At 44.7% G+C, this 15,454-nt stretch overlaps 1 protein-coding gene across 13 annotated transcripts in view; it reads right to left on the bottom strand.

The window, feature by feature from the left end:
* The window catches only part of CAMTA1 (calmodulin binding transcription activator 1), a 226,464-nt gene that overhangs the window by 129,726 nt on the left and 81,284 nt on the right, over positions 1 to 15,454 (bottom strand). For all 13 annotated transcript variants that reach the window (XM_090122995.1, XM_031613527.2, XM_090122998.1 and 10 more), the window contains one exon: positions 8,474 to 8,609. In XM_090122995.1, coding sequence (XP_089979121.1) covers positions 8,474 to 8,609 — 136 coding nt within the window. The remainder of the gene's footprint in view (positions 1 to 8,473; positions 8,610 to 15,454) is intronic.

The raw sequence follows: 15,454 nt of genomic DNA, 5'->3' as shown, positions 1-15,454 counted from the left end.
CGGCACGGTGCTGAGACCAGCAGCTCTGCCGGCAGGCAGCAGTGCCTCCCCAGTGCCAGAAGATGCAGCAGAATCCCAACCCCTCCCCACAGCTCTGAAGCGCTGCAGCCCCCGGCAGCCCCAGGGCTCTGCTGTGGCAGGGATGCTGCCCACAGACTGCTGTTCATCCTCAGCAGCCACGCGATGGCAGCAGAAATATGAAAACACTGAGATGAATGAATACATTATCATGCAATTATAAGGGAAGGATATTCTGCCCAGATGAGGCAGTTGCTAAACGTAACCTAATGTCCGTGGCATTTTTAAGACAAGCAGAGAGTAGATTTTTTTTTTTCCTCAAATTCAGTAATTTACATTTCCTACATTACCTTAATTGCTGACAGGGTCACTTGTGCTTTTTTGTTGTAGAACAGAGATTTGGTTCACGGGCAGCTGCCTGTACCGTGCTCCCAAATGCTGCATATTTGTGACTGGAAAGCACCACCGACCTCAGCCCTGTCTGCCCCTCACCCCACCTACCCTTATCTCAGCCATGCTGCAGCAGGGGCTAATATTTCATTAGGGCTGTTTTAGTCTAAGATGCCCGCTTGCTTTTTCTATTTTCCTTTTTTTTTAATGCTTTTGCAACCAGGCTATTTTCTGAGAGCTGGTAGAGGCACTTCTTATGTTGCAAACAGTTGGCCACTGAAGTGAGACCACATACAAAAATCTGACAAAGCATCCAGCTGAACAGATCAGCATCACTCTGACCGTCTGCTGCTCACAGACGCACTGCATCCAGCAGCACTGAAAGCTTCCCACCTCCACCACGGGGGATTTCAGCTCTGCAGCCTTCGTGCACGCAGCTCTGCCATTAAGAACAGGTATACACAATTGCAGAGGACTGTGAGCACACATCAGAACGTATGGAAGAGGTAACAGCGTGCCCCAAGGAACGACCAGGACAATAAGTGTCATTCTGATCTGGCTTTAAAAATGGGAATGGGTCAATATAACTCCATTTCTCTTCTTTCAGTTCCATTTCTTACAAAAGGGTGTTAGTTTGCAGGCAATGCTCTGTGTTTCAAAGAGTTGTGCAAACATCGGCTCATTCACATCTCTTGTCAGTAAAAAGGTAAATACTGTCCTACCAAGTGGTGGCCATTAAGAAGTGCACACGGAGAGACAAAGCCAAATTGAAATCCTTTCCGTCCACTTTTCCACTGTTAACTGTTAAGCACCCCCTGTTACATAACAGGAACTGTCTTTTGGATAGGGGTGACTGCGCCGCAACACCAACAGCCCAAAGCCCTGTGCAGCTGCGGGCACTGAGGAGTTCCATCATCAGATCTGCTTGTTAGGTCTTTTTCCCCAGTATTTACATTCACAGCTATGGACCAAAACGCAGTAAAGGTGCACAATACAAGGAGATCTTCACAAAGGTGCTACGCCTCAGCCTCACCGCACACACTGACCAGCACAGAAAGGGAGATGGCTGGGATGAAACAGCACCAGTGGCATCTGGAACTTCCATCACAGAACCACTGAACTTTCCTGTGCTCCAGACTATTTTTGCTTTCTTTCCATTTTTTTGACCGGGTACTGAGTCATAACCAATCCCACACCAGTTGTACCAACACTTCCTACCAACAAGTAACTTGATTTCGACCATATTGGTTTTACACATTCATTCCCTCTGTTTATGGCTCCTGTATCCTTGGGTTATTTTCTGCTGCACGAAGACAATACCAGATTTTATTTAGGACCTCCAGAGCCTCCCAACCTCTGAACATGACTCACATCTTCCTGCTTCCCCTCCCAGTCTACACTTTTGTCTTCCGAACACGAACTCAGGAAATGAAAATGTTTAATGCATCTCTGATGCATACAAAATTAGCAGCAATACAGCAAATGTGATTTGATTTCCTTTCTAACGCACCACAAAATAAATAAATAAAAATAAACACATTAAAAAGCCAGAAGTGTAACAGAGCAACACAGGAGTTCCTCCTTTCCAGGGGAAGTTCTTATCTCCGTCACAGCCAACAGTGCAATTACAAGATTACAAGACACACACTGCTTCATCATCTGGATCCTCTGTGCAATCAAACGGATCCCTGCAGAAAAAAGTGAACCTCTTCATCTCACGTGGAAGCGCAGTGTTGCCCTTCGCAGCAGCTTTGCTTCAGTGCTACAGAAACCTGGTGCCTATTGCAATCTACTGCAAGGTCACTGCAGGCACAAAAACACCAAACCAACCCACGCCGAGTCGTTCCTGCGTGCCTATAGGGACACATGGAAATTAAAGGTGGTCCAAAAACGTAAATGCAGAACACTGTCTCTGACCCCCAAATACTCATTTTCATTTTGCTTTAAAGCTCCTCATCTAAACTGCAGCCATCGGGATAAAGTTCAGAGCAATAAACCTCAGCTTTCCTCTCCAGCCCCCAGCATGTTAAACAGAGCATAGATCCAACAATCCAATCTCCATATATTTTATTCTCAAAATATTTCATTTCTGCCCACCAATCTTTAGATCTCCTATTGGATTTTGCTTTCATAAATGGATTTTTCCACAGAGCTGGCAGAAAATATATTTAATTTCAAATTTCTCTAAATGGAAAAAGTCAATATAAATGTCAACGTGCATTTGTGCTGCAGGCTTTCGGGTGACACCAACCTCACGTCTCAGGGCAGGGCAGGAGGGGCTGTTTGCTCGTTCCCTATCTGTGCACTTGCTTTAATGTTTTATTTAAGAAGGACCACTGAAAGAGAGGAGAACCCTTTGATCTACCATCTTCCTTACCGTTTACAGTATCGTGATGTAGCTGTAGTATCAATTACTCAAACAATTTCAGTCTTTCCCGACGCTAATGTCATTAGTCCACAGAGATTCTTTTGGAACAATTTACATAGAAACCGCCTTTACATGCGGAATGAAAAATGCTCAGACTTCAGTGAATGGAATTTGAATTGCAATCCTACGGCACGTGGTTCAGCTTTATTCCCGTTAGTTATTATACAGGAAAAAAGGGGTGATGCAGTCCATTGCAAAACCACAGCCTGCACGGCTACTGCAGAGCTGCCCCACGCAGCAGCCACCCTTCCTTGTGCAGAAGGGAGCGCCGCCCCTGAGCAGCACAGCCCTCCCATTGCTCCTGGCAGCCCGAAATGCACAATAAGCTGCAGCAGCTGAAGGTGGGTGGTTACGGGGTCAAAGCTGCCCAAAACACAGTGAGTGCTGCAAAATGACGCCAGAACCCACCAACATTTGCTGTGAATTGATGTTATTGTAAGTGCACGCGTTGGGATCCCAGTACAGAACGTGAATGATTGATACGTGACCTCTTTGGAAGAGGTTCCTGGTGACTCATTCCAGATCTAGTGATGACCCGTACGCCCTTCAGACATGAGGCGCCGACCCCTCGCTCCAGCACTGCCCGGCTGCTCTGCAGGAGCTCCGTGCGGGTCGGAGCCGGGCCTTGTGGTCATGAGGGACATCAGAGCTGTGGGACACAACCCGTAAGTGGGGAGACACTCCTACGCTCTGTGCCCTGCAATCAATTGCAGGAGATGAAGGGAGATTCTGGTTAGAAATCATATGGCAGAAGTTAAATATTTCCAGCGACCTAAGGAAAAAAAATCCTTAATAGCGATGATAAAGAATAGATTTGTATAGGAACTGTCACTACTCCCAAGCAATTTTTCTCCTTTCATTTCAGGGCTGTGCTTTTTTGTGTTAATGTATGCACATATGTGTGTAATATTTTCAGAAAGCCTTTCACATTAAACTCTAATTTCTTCTCCAAAGCCATTCCGCAGTATTTTTCTGGAATGCATTAAGCAGCCTGACTGAACAATGTAATCCTAATTAGTTTGCAAACTACACAGCTCACCTCTGAGGGGGAGTAAAGCCCATGTAAATTAAAGCGAATTGGATCAGGCTGTCCTAGGAATAGTTTACAAGATTAGTGCTGCTGAGCGTGTGATCTCAGAAGTTGCTTGTTGCTTTCACCCTCCAGTAATAACTTACACGCACGTTTCACTGACGGGGAATTGAAAGGTAAGAACATTTTTGGTTTAATATTCCACGATGGGTTCTTTGCATAATGCAGAAAAGCCCACTTGGTCACTTCCTAAAAGGAGAAGTCGCCGTTTGCATCCCCAGCTCAGCGCCGTGCGAATCGCGGCGCTGTCGGCACGGCACGGCAGGCCAGGGCTCACAGTGAGCCGAAGGAACCTCTGTCAAGTCTTGACAGTGATATTCCAGGGTTTCTGTAGTAATTGAATAATCTAAAATTTCCATTTGTGTCCTTGTGGACTAATCTGTAACAGTGTTAAGGGACTGTTATGATAATAATTAAATACAAGTCCTGCATACAAAATTGGTATTCTGCATCTCCATCCCCACAAGGGAGTTTCTCTCTTAATAAGACTTAGATCAAGTTTTACCTTTTTTTTTTTTTTTTAAGGAATTCATAAAGATTGTCATATTGTACTGAGATAACACACATCTATACATCAGAGAACAAGAAATTGCAAACCTACAAGCTTAACACATTCATCCTGTTCTCTGATTGCTCCCATCTTAAATCAGTGGTGCCAGACTAAATCAGAACTGATGAACCTGCCTCGCTAACGAACTGGGGCTGCAGAGGCTGGTCCTCATTGTCCAGCAGTCAGCACTGGTCCTCTTCCACACAGGTATGGAGATGAGAGGCAGCGCACAAAGCGGTGCTGCTGCTGCTACCACCATTGGTTTTTGGTAGGGCAGCAGGATCATAGCAGCAATTTGGCACAACCACATCCCAGGCAGCGCTGCTCACACTCAGAGCGCGGCTCAGCAGGTCGGAGCTCTGCCTGAAATTTAACGGAGCCATTTGCTCTAACTTCTCTTCAGGCAATGGGATTTGGAAAGAACAAACCTGTTCTCAATATAGGATAAAGAGCAAGAGCATCTGTGCCAGCCTTTCAGAACACGGGGATATTTACTATAAAAATACAACCACATGTTAATTGCAGAAGCAGTTGCAACGAATTCGTGTGGATGTGAAATTTATGGACACCTGGAAAGACACGTGGCAAAAGGAGCAGCGAATGCACCAAGAGCACTGCAGCTCAACCACAGCCTGCACACCCACAGCAACTACTTGACAGCTATTTCAACTTACTCCTTATTTATTAGTTAAAATTTTTAATTATGTGAATTGATTAGGAACATATCACCAGGGATCCTAATTAATTAGAATTTTAAAAAGGATCACGGACTGGAGATTTTTAATAGATTCCACAAAGAATTGCACAAAGATGTATATTAAGGGAAAGGCCAAATTAACTTCTTTCTGGTTTATCAAGCATTTTCTAAGAGGATTGTGCACCAGATTAACCAAGTAATATCCGAACCCCTTACTCGTAGTGATGCTAAGTGAGGCAGTAGCTTAGGCATTTCAGGCAGTTATCACTTAACATCTGCCTGATTAATTAGTTTATTCCCCTTCCTAGATTTTTGTTCCTCTATTGTCCATGCTCACCAAATCCCTCTGTATGGTACAGCTGAACACAAAGATCCCAAAGTATCCGTGTTTCCATTTTTTTCCTTATCCAAATCTGGGACAGATGCAGAAGCCATTCCCTGTATCAAACTCAGAAAGCTATTAATGGTAAAATCTACTCATACAAAGAACATTTCAGAATTGGCTGGTCAGTGCTCGTATGGACCAACGTGTTTTTGCTTTTTACCTAGCAACTGCCTTTCTCAAAACTTGATTTGGATACGATCTGTGTTCTTGGCTGTCTTTGTATTTTTCCATCAGTGCGGCCATGATACCTATTTATCTTCTGGCTGCAAGAACAGCGAACGCGATCTGGCAGTGCCACAAGGCAGACAGTTATTTCATGCCCTGTTAAACTCTAATGTGGTTAACAACAATATCATTCCAACTTTTAAAAGGGTCTTTTTTTATTATTTTAAATCTGTTGCCTGCATCCAAGTAAAGAACATCACTTCCACTTAGGATGGGATCAGAAACATAATAATAGTATTCTATCCATGAAGCAGCAGTGCAGGGTATACTGAGCTAGTAATTAAAAAGGTTAAAATACATAATTCTTTCCAAGTAACATTCTGAGGTCAAGAAAATTAACTTTTTCTACATGGTTCAGATCTCAGATCTGTAGCAATTATTAGATGCAACACCGTCAGCAAGATGAGCAAGCAGGTAGCAACAAGACCTAAGAGTGGGCTGGAGAGAAAAGCACTGTGGTGCAGCAAAGTGGAGCAAACCTGAGCTCATCCTGCAGGGAAACCTGTCCTACAGCCTTTGGAAAACACTGGAATGGTGCACCAGACTGTTATTTATTAGCACTCATTTTTGCCTGTTTCAGCTGGAATTAAGTCAGCTGAAAGACAAGCGAAGGGGGACGTACTCAAAGCACAGGAGAGATTTCCACAATGGATCCAGCTCTTCTAGCTCCAAATGTATGCTGGAGTTAACTTTCTGATTGTGACCTGAATCTCTCTTTGGTTGTTCAGGTGGGTTTATTTTCTCCTGTCTTTCCTGACATCAATCACTGCTACCTGAATCATCGCTTCCTTTGCTGATACCCTGAGGGAGAAAACGTTCATTTCTTTTCAACACTTAAATGATCAATCTGGATTCTGATACTCCCCTTTTGCTACCCAATGCATAGATTTATGTAGAAATTGTGTTCCACCAGTTTGGGGGCCCAATGAAAATCTCATTAATTGTCCACAGCATTGATGCAGGAACCAGATTTGTGCTTGGGTTACCTGCTGGGAGACCCCTGGCACTGCAGCACAGAGTCCCACATTTATCACAAGGAGGCCCAGGTTCTGCCCATTCGGCTTCACATTAAGAAGTCTGAAAGACAGCTTGGATTAGAGGGCACAGGTATCTCCTTGAAGGCTAAATATAAAGCACTAAGGGGCTCTTAAAGTGGAGAAAGACATAAGAATGAGTGGCCGAACCCAGGCACATTCAAATCAGAAGGAAATTACTATGACCCTTATTTTCTTAAGTGGTGAAAGTGATTGACCATTCAAATTGGTGCATTCTCTGACCTTCTGTACATTCCATTAAAGGTGTGTTACCTTCTAGAAGACAGACTGCAACAAAATAGGCACTACTGCATTCAAAGTAGAAGTATTTGACGTAAATGTGGTAGGTGCAGACATACAAGAAGTCAGGTACTAATGGCTGATCACTCTATTTAGAAAAAAAAAACACCATCAGAAAGTGTTCATTGAGTAATATATATATGTGGCTGTCAAAGGTTGCTGTCCTATAGCTAAAGTTTGTGGCGCAGGTTTTGGCATTCTGCATTGTTAAAGTTCATGGAAGTTAATTAAATCCCATTCTGCAAACACTAAACAAAAACAAACTACAATTTCTATTATGCTGACTTTTTTTTTTTTTTTTTGGCTTGTCATAATAAAACATTGTTATTGGATGTAAAAATTATGGAACAAAGTTATGTCTCCCTGGTGTAATATAATGCAATCCATTTAATACTATTTTAAAACCAAAAACCTCATTAAAACAGACAGAATGTAAGAATGACAAATTGCCTAGAAGGGAGCATGAGCATGGAACGTATTCCATGCACTCAACTGCTCAGAACCCCGCATGCTTAATGCAGCACCATGAGCACAGCACTGTGAGCAGTGCAGCTGCGGTGGTCCCACACACCCCAGGCTGGGCAGAACCTCGTGGTCCTTCAGCAGCACCAATTACTCGCAACGCCACAAATTATTCTGTGCTGCGCCTGCACAAATGGGTGCAGCCTCAGATCCATAGTGGTGCTCACAGTCTATTAACTACAAAAATCAATACAGCTTATACAAATATATACCCTTACAGCTTCACTATTCATTTGCTGAAATCAGAGCATTTCTTGGTAACACAGCTACACTGTGCTGTCGAACGTTTCATCATCCTTCTGGCCCAAAGGTCGGCATTAATGGGGGGAACAGTTTTGCTGTCTTAAGAACTAACTTTGCATCAGAACTGCAGCCACCAGAACACACAATTCCCATTTAATACAGTAAAAAAATTAAAAACCCTTATTTTTCTAATCCACATCTGCGCATCAGAAGTGATTGATGTGATCCAATAGCTCATTTCTCACACACAGATTGTAAGAGAATGGTTATGTCAAACGATGACATATTTTAGAACAAACAGGCTCGTTCCAGAAATACCGCGTCAGGTGAAATGATCCGGCTGATTTTTTTTGAGTTGCTAAGGAACATCAGTAGAGCAACAACCTCTTTCAAAACATTCTTTCAAGCAGAGTCTGATTCTGGTCTAAATTCAATAGAAAATCTATTTCTGCACATTCTCAGAGCAACTCTTAATGAGCGTATGCAAAACGATGGCGATTACTGTGAAAATTACCTGTTTGGTGAGAATCAATCACATACATACAGCTTCCACGTGAAAAAAGAGGGAGAATACTTGCAAAGTTCTCCTACCTCCACTCCTTGGACTTTCAGCTTCATGTGATCCTCTCGGGTGGTTTTCCCATCTTTCCTTTTTTTCCAGCAATACCCATCTTTCCTGTACTTCACCTTCTTCCTATTATACAGGATCATAGAACCATTCTGCGGTCTGCAAACCAGAAACAAAGAATGAGATAAAGCAAAAAACACTGTAAGAGAACTCATGAAACAGCGCACTGCAGAGCAAGGAAAGGCTCTGTAGAAAAGCAATATTCCATGTCTGGCACCTCTTTTTTTTTCACCTTTCGTTGCTTTAAATCAGGTTAACTATGTTTTACAGCCTGCAGAGTTTTACTTTAGAGTCCGGTGTGTAACAAACTGCCAATGGCTGGTGTAAAAAAGAAGGAAGAAATAAGAACGACGATGATTTCACAAGGGCTGTTATTCTCGGGCTCAAATACAAACTGAAAATTAGAAGGAAAAGAAAGGCATTATTTCTGGGGGGGAGGAATCTCTGTTTCCAGTGCCTCTGCAGGGTCAGGTCACACCAGTGCCTCTCACACAGCACCAGGATGCAGACACTGGCTTTGAGGAGCACCAAGAAGGAGCTGAAAAGCATCAGTTCATGCATCACTTTCACCGTTTGCACTCAGATCGATGTCAAACGTGGGATAACTTTCTCTTTTTTGAGCAACCTGACTTCAGAGATGTATGAAAACATTTTCCTCTTAAGAAGCACATTGACATTTGAGGGTATCAATAAAGAAGCACGGACATTTGTCCAGCAGACAGGACTTAACACCTTCTTGCTGCACTGCGTTTCACAGAAGCGCTTTGCCATTTGCTAAGCCAATACACAAAAGGGGCATCTCTGCTGTAATATTAAAAAAATTCGCTAAAAAGACACCATGCATCACACGCAGACAGCAGCACTGTAGATGCTGCAGAAATTTACAGTGGTACATTAGTCACAGTAATTTTGTTTTAGAACACCAAGAACAGAAAGAAAAACAACAACATTAGCAGCAGCTGCAATAAACAACTTCCATAGGCAGTCCTTGGCTGGAGACACACGATAAAGCACAACTCCTGAACCCACAGACACACAGTGAGCAAACAGATCCTTCCAGGGAGAGGGAACCCTCTGTTACACTGCTTTCCCTCAGAGAAACAGCACAAGTGTGTGTGACAGTGCGTCACAACAGACCTTCTGTGTCCAGGTACTGCACGTTCCTACACATTTGTGCGTTCATTTCCTCTTCTGGAACTGGGAGGAGAGGCACTTTTATTAAAAACGTACACTGCCCACACCAGCAAGAGGCTTTGGTGAGGGATGGTGGGACGCCCTTCCCGAGGAACACTTCTGCCTCGTGATCACAGCAGAACTGCAGGAAGTTTGTAAGGCAGTAAAGATGGATGCTTTGTTTTGCTGCATCCTTGCTGCTGTGTCACAGAGCGGCTCCAGGACACGTTTCATTTCTCACTTGCATTCCTATTAGTTCACATGTGGAAGAAACACCAAGTTAGGATAGGATGTATTCAGAGCCCAACAAGCACTACAGGAACTCGGCTCACAAGAAAAGATGTTTGTGATCACAGTGAAGTCTTCATTCACAGAATGCAAACAAAAACACAGTATTCCGCTCCCCGGACAATCTGTGTAGGATCACAGAATCGTTTGAGTTGGAAAGGACACTAGAAGGCCATGTGGTCCCACTCCTGCAATGCATGGACATCCACAGCTCCATCAGTGCTCAGAGCCCTGCAGCCTGACCTTGGCTATGCCCAGGGATGGGGCACCACCACCTCACTGGGCACCCTGTGCTGATGCCTCAGCACCTCAAGCACCTCATTGTAAAGAACTTCTTTCTTATATCCAACCTGAATCTCCCCTCTTTTAGTTGGAAACCATTCCCACTTGCACTATCACAGCAGGGCCAGCTAAAGAGTCTGTCCCCTTCCTTCTTACTGTGTAATGACAATTTGTGTATCCACAGCCATGTTTAGCAGTGGAAAGCAGAGGCTTTTGTACCCAGCTGATCCTCACAACAAAACAGTCAACCCAACGAATCCAGCCCAGTTATCCATCTCAGGGAAACAGCCCAGGAAATAGGTGGAAATAAATGTATACACAAAATTAAAAAAAGTCCTTCAGATCGCAGCCCTTATGGCATGGGTACCTTCATAAGGCTGAAATGGCACAAGCCACCATCAGTAGAGAAATTACAGATTTTTTCTTGCATATGCAAACATTTATAACTCTAACCCTATTATAACCTGTGGCAGAACCCCAGGTGCTCCCCAGCAACTCATCCTCTCCTCCTCCCTGCAAAGAAACAGCAAGTCTACCAACTGACTGAGACAAGTCCTGCGGCCTGCTTGGAGGTCTTCAACATTCTGACATGGAAGTAAAATACTCCTCATTTTGGATAAGGAGTGGAGAGACCACAAGGTTGAGCTGCGCAACCTTGCTGGGATTTTGCAAGGCCGAAATCAGTTTTTTGTTCTTTTTTTTCTGTGATAAAAAAGAACACAGTCAGAGGTCACTGGAAAGCAGTTAACAAAATTTACACAAAATAAAATAAAACACGATAGAACAAAATCTCTTAGAAATCTCTGGAGCTGTCGATCCTGATAGCAGTGTATCAAGGCAGTTTAGCGCTCGTGGAAAACAGCTGGTTTCTAAAGATATCTTCATAAAATGAGAGGCAATTCTAACCTGATATACATTGCTGCTATATTTCTCTTCCTGTAGGAAAAAATGGAGAGGGAAGATCTCCTGCGCTTATCTCTCTTGCTCAAGCACAGCCAAGAGCAATAAATTGATGGCTGCAGCGGGACGCGGCAGATCGAGGGCCGATAGCAGTGCTGGGCACACAGCGGGTGCGGAGCTCAGGTCTCCTCTGGAGGCGTTACTGCTAAAGCCAAATGCAAAGGCTTCACCTGCACCTTTGCAGAAGAGGGGAAGAAGGAGCCGTAAGCTTGAGCACCAACTGCTCTGCGGCTGTGATTTCCCATCAGTGCGCTCCAGTGGCGTTTGTAAGAGGTCTGCATCTGAAGCAAGGCGGGATCCTCCGCGTGGCATCAGTCACAAAAAGCAACTGCTCTCCTTCGTGCTAAAACTCCACCTGGAACCACAGCAGCAAGAAGCAGAGCTGGAATGTTAACAGCAATTTGTTTGATTAGGACCTAATCTGCAGCTCCACAGTGCTCTGTTCGTGAATGCAGGACAAAACTGAAAATAATCAAACAGCATTTTAACGGGGCTGTACAGCTGCCCATCTGCAGCACCCGCGGCCCTCGGGCTGCCCCAGGGCTGAGCGGCAGAGCAGCAGGGAGGGCTGGAGCCCGCAGCAGGGCACTGCGCTGCCACAGACGGTGCAATTATTGCCGGTCCCGCTGTGTGGAGCTTGCAGGACAGCCTACTTGCTTACGGCCCAAAATAGCACCGAGCATGCGAAGAGAGAAGGCTCCGTTACAACTTTGAATTTCCTTCCTTTTATGAGTCTGTGGCATTTAAAAGCTGCCTGATCTCTATTTAGGTTGCTTGTTTGTGGCCTGGGGGAAGGAGGGAAAAGGACAGGAAGAATAATTGCAGAGCAGAGAGCCTTTTGTCTTAAGTATTGATGAGATTTGAGATGCTTCCCTCTCTGCTCCTGTTATTTACCACCACGGCTCTCAGATAAATGGGCACAGCAGTAGAAGAGCTATTTTTGCCCACGTTGTTCCTGCTACAGCCCAGAAAGAGACACCAGATTCCATGCCAGACTCATTTTCCAAGTGTGTCCCCCTGGGCTCCGCAGGGATCCCCAGCACGGGGCCAAATGAAGCTGTGTGCGGCTCCTTCTGCCTCCCAGCCCCGTTTGGAGGGGTTTTTGCTTGGTACTTTTAATCAATTTATTTGCTGGGATAATGAAAATCTAAAGCGGCTCATCTTGTTGTGAGCGTGGAACAGACACAAGGAGAGAGCAAAGAGAAAACAAATTAAGGTTAAGATATTTTGGTCAGCTGATGCTTCATATCCGCCTCTCCACTGTGCTCGTAAATTAAAGCCCCCGCGGCCCAAATGACCGCGATGTTCCCCTAATCATGTTACTGCAATATTAATAAGGCTGCTCAATGCAACTAGTTCCCTCTAAATTGTCCATAAAGATTTGGTAAATGTCAGACATATCATTTAATGAAAACTATGTTTTACTGCCGCGGGAGCTCCGGTTGCCAAAAGGGAATTGCAGATATTGCAGCAACAAAAGAGAGCTTTTTTTCCCCTAGATGACAGAAAAAAAAACCCGTCCCCTAGAAGGCCCACTGCTCTAAAACTGATTTTTATTGTATCATCCCATTTTTATTTCAATTGCCTGGAGGTGTTCAAGGCCAGGTCAGATGAGGCCCTGCGCAGCCTGGCCTAGCATTAAACGTGGAGGCTGGCAGCCCCACCTGCAGGAGAGGGGGGTTGAAGCGTGGTGGTCCTTGAGGTCCCTTCCAACTCAAGCCATTCTATGATTCTCTGATAAGATTCTCTGATATTTAAAGCCGCTCTGTTCTTTACAACAAAACCCACAGAAGGAAGTCTGAAGTCTATCAGGCCCACAGCTGCACGGCTCTGCAGAGCAGAAGTCGCCTCGGATGACAGCGCTCGTGAGCTCCCACCCGGCGGCGAAAGGCAAGGAGTTGCAGTCATAAGGAATATTCTGTTACACTGCAAAAAAATCCTCTCTCAAATTATTCTCCTCAAGTTAATTAAACCAAAGAGGGAGGGCTGAGGTACGATACTCCTGGGAAATCACACACCTGTCTGAATACACTAAGAAAAATAGCGTGTGGCCAGCGCGGGGCATTTTAAAATAACATAGAATGTACGTAATAACATCTGAAAAGAATGATGCAGTCCTCTAATTCCCTCATCCGGTACTCCGTCAATTTGCTTAAAAGCATCATCTATTTAGTTCATGTCGCCGGGTCGCTTTGCTTTGCTGGGAATCACATCCAGCCTGTTCCAAACCCCGAGGGACGGCGTCAGCGCCTCCTGGAGCTCGTCCGCCAGCAGCAGCAACACGCGCTGCCTGCTGGCAATGGGCAGGGGAAGGAACACCTGGTGTGAGCACAGAGAGCCTACAGGAGGGATGGCTGAGATCGTGGATGGAGAGAAACGCCAACAGCGAGCGCTCCCGGTGCCTCCCGTCCCAGTCCAGCCATGTCACGCAGAAACCCAGGCAGGCACATTTTTATCTTGGAGAGCTCTGCTCCATCTGGGTGCCATCAAACCTTCCAGATGATGGGTTTCAAATCAACTTTCTATTAATTTCTTTTCTGTGCTACGTGCAGTATTTAAAGCCCTTGTATCACAGCTCCTACTTGCAGGGTAGGAGAGACACATGGTGACTGTCAGCTGCGATTCCTTCTGACTGACATCAAGTTTTAGAAAGGCCTCGTCTCCCGTTTCTTGTTTTAACTGGGAAAAAATCTGATGACAGAAGTTATTTCTCCCCTGAGAAATGCTGCTCTGCAAGTCCTCATTTGCCTTGACATTTCTCCTCCACCGTTCCAATGGCTCACCGGGAGATTAAAGTCCTGACTGAAGACTGAAAGAGGAATCTCCATCAGCAAGTGATCAGCATCCCCCATCCCAGCACATCTCCAAGCTGAGATGGTTAGCGTGGCTTTGGAGGAATTCCAAATCATGTTTGAAATTTGCCTGACCTTTGAACTCTTCACTTATGAAATAAAAACTTTGGAAGAGGTCTTCTTACCCACGTAGGAATAGATGCAAATCCAACAAAAATGCAAACACTCTGGATTTTTTTTTTCTCTTTAGCATTAAATATAATCTGTACTTAAGATAAAAGTGAATTTATCTGATATCTGCAAAATTTAAGAGGTTAAAGTCTAAAATAACAGACTTAGCAATTTTATCCAGAGTTGCAGTTAATGCAATGACTAATCCCATCAAGGGGACATTAATTGGTGTCTAGATGCTCCTTTTCATAGCAGCAGTAGGCCATAAAACTTAATCCTTACCTCCTCTTTCCAGCATGCAGCCTCAGTGTTCATCAATAAAACTAATGCTGTTCATTAAGTATGAGAGTAATTACCTACGGCTCTAACCAAACACGACTGAACGGCCGCACTCCAGTATGAAGGTATCACCAGACTGTTTATGGATGGCCAAGTAAAGCATTTCTATAGGAACAGGATACATTCTGAGAACTGAAACGGCCACAGCAAACTGCAGAAGCACTGTGCCCGTTCCTGCGCGTGCCCGCGCACCGCAGCCATGTGCCAACCTCCAGGCAGGCTCAAGGTCCTGCCACGCTCTCTCATAGAATCATAGGATGGCTCAGGTTGGAGGGGACCTTAAAGACCATCCTGTTTGAAACCCCTGCCGTGGGCTGGGTGTCCCACCAGATGAGGCTGCCCAGGGCCTCAGCCAACCTGGCTTTGAGCACCTCAGGAGATGGGGCACCCATCCTCCCCCCATAGCTCCATCTGGATGTCATCCTTCCTCGTCCACACCGTAGGGCACTTTGCATTAAGAAACAGTGCTCTGGGAAAATGCTGACAGCCAAACTCTTACTCAGAGCAATTTTATTTTTTTCAGGAAACAATTTCTGTGTGCCATTATGATCTTAAATGGCCCAAAATATCGAACATTAAGAACCTCTCAAAGGCTAGAAATGCAGAAACAGGCAGCTGCACTGCCAGAACCTGCATTGGCAATACCGCAAAATATCCCACATCACCACAACTTGTTCTTCTGCCTCCATTTATCAGACATGCTTCGTGACTCAAATATCTGCATCTCAGGACCATAAACATATCAACAGAAAGAAAATAAACATCTACTGAAGAAATGCTTCATTAAAGAGCTTGAAAGAATTTCCAGGGAGGCTATAGGTTAAGCGTTATTTTAAATCACCTCGGTACACAGGGTGGTTTGATGTACTTTGCTCGTATAAATATATGCCATATTGATTGGGAGCACTGGTCTATGCTTTCCAAATTAGCTCTGCAGAA

The sequence above is a fragment of the Phasianus colchicus genome, chromosome 22, assembly GCF_987193195.1.
Source record: "Phasianus colchicus chromosome 22, bPhaCol1.hap1.1, whole genome shotgun sequence".
In the NCBI taxonomy this organism is placed as follows: domain Eukaryota; kingdom Metazoa; phylum Chordata; class Aves; order Galliformes; family Phasianidae; genus Phasianus; species Phasianus colchicus.
The sequence above is the reverse complement of the archived record's forward strand: the minus strand, read 5'-3'. Positions and strand labels throughout refer to the sequence as shown.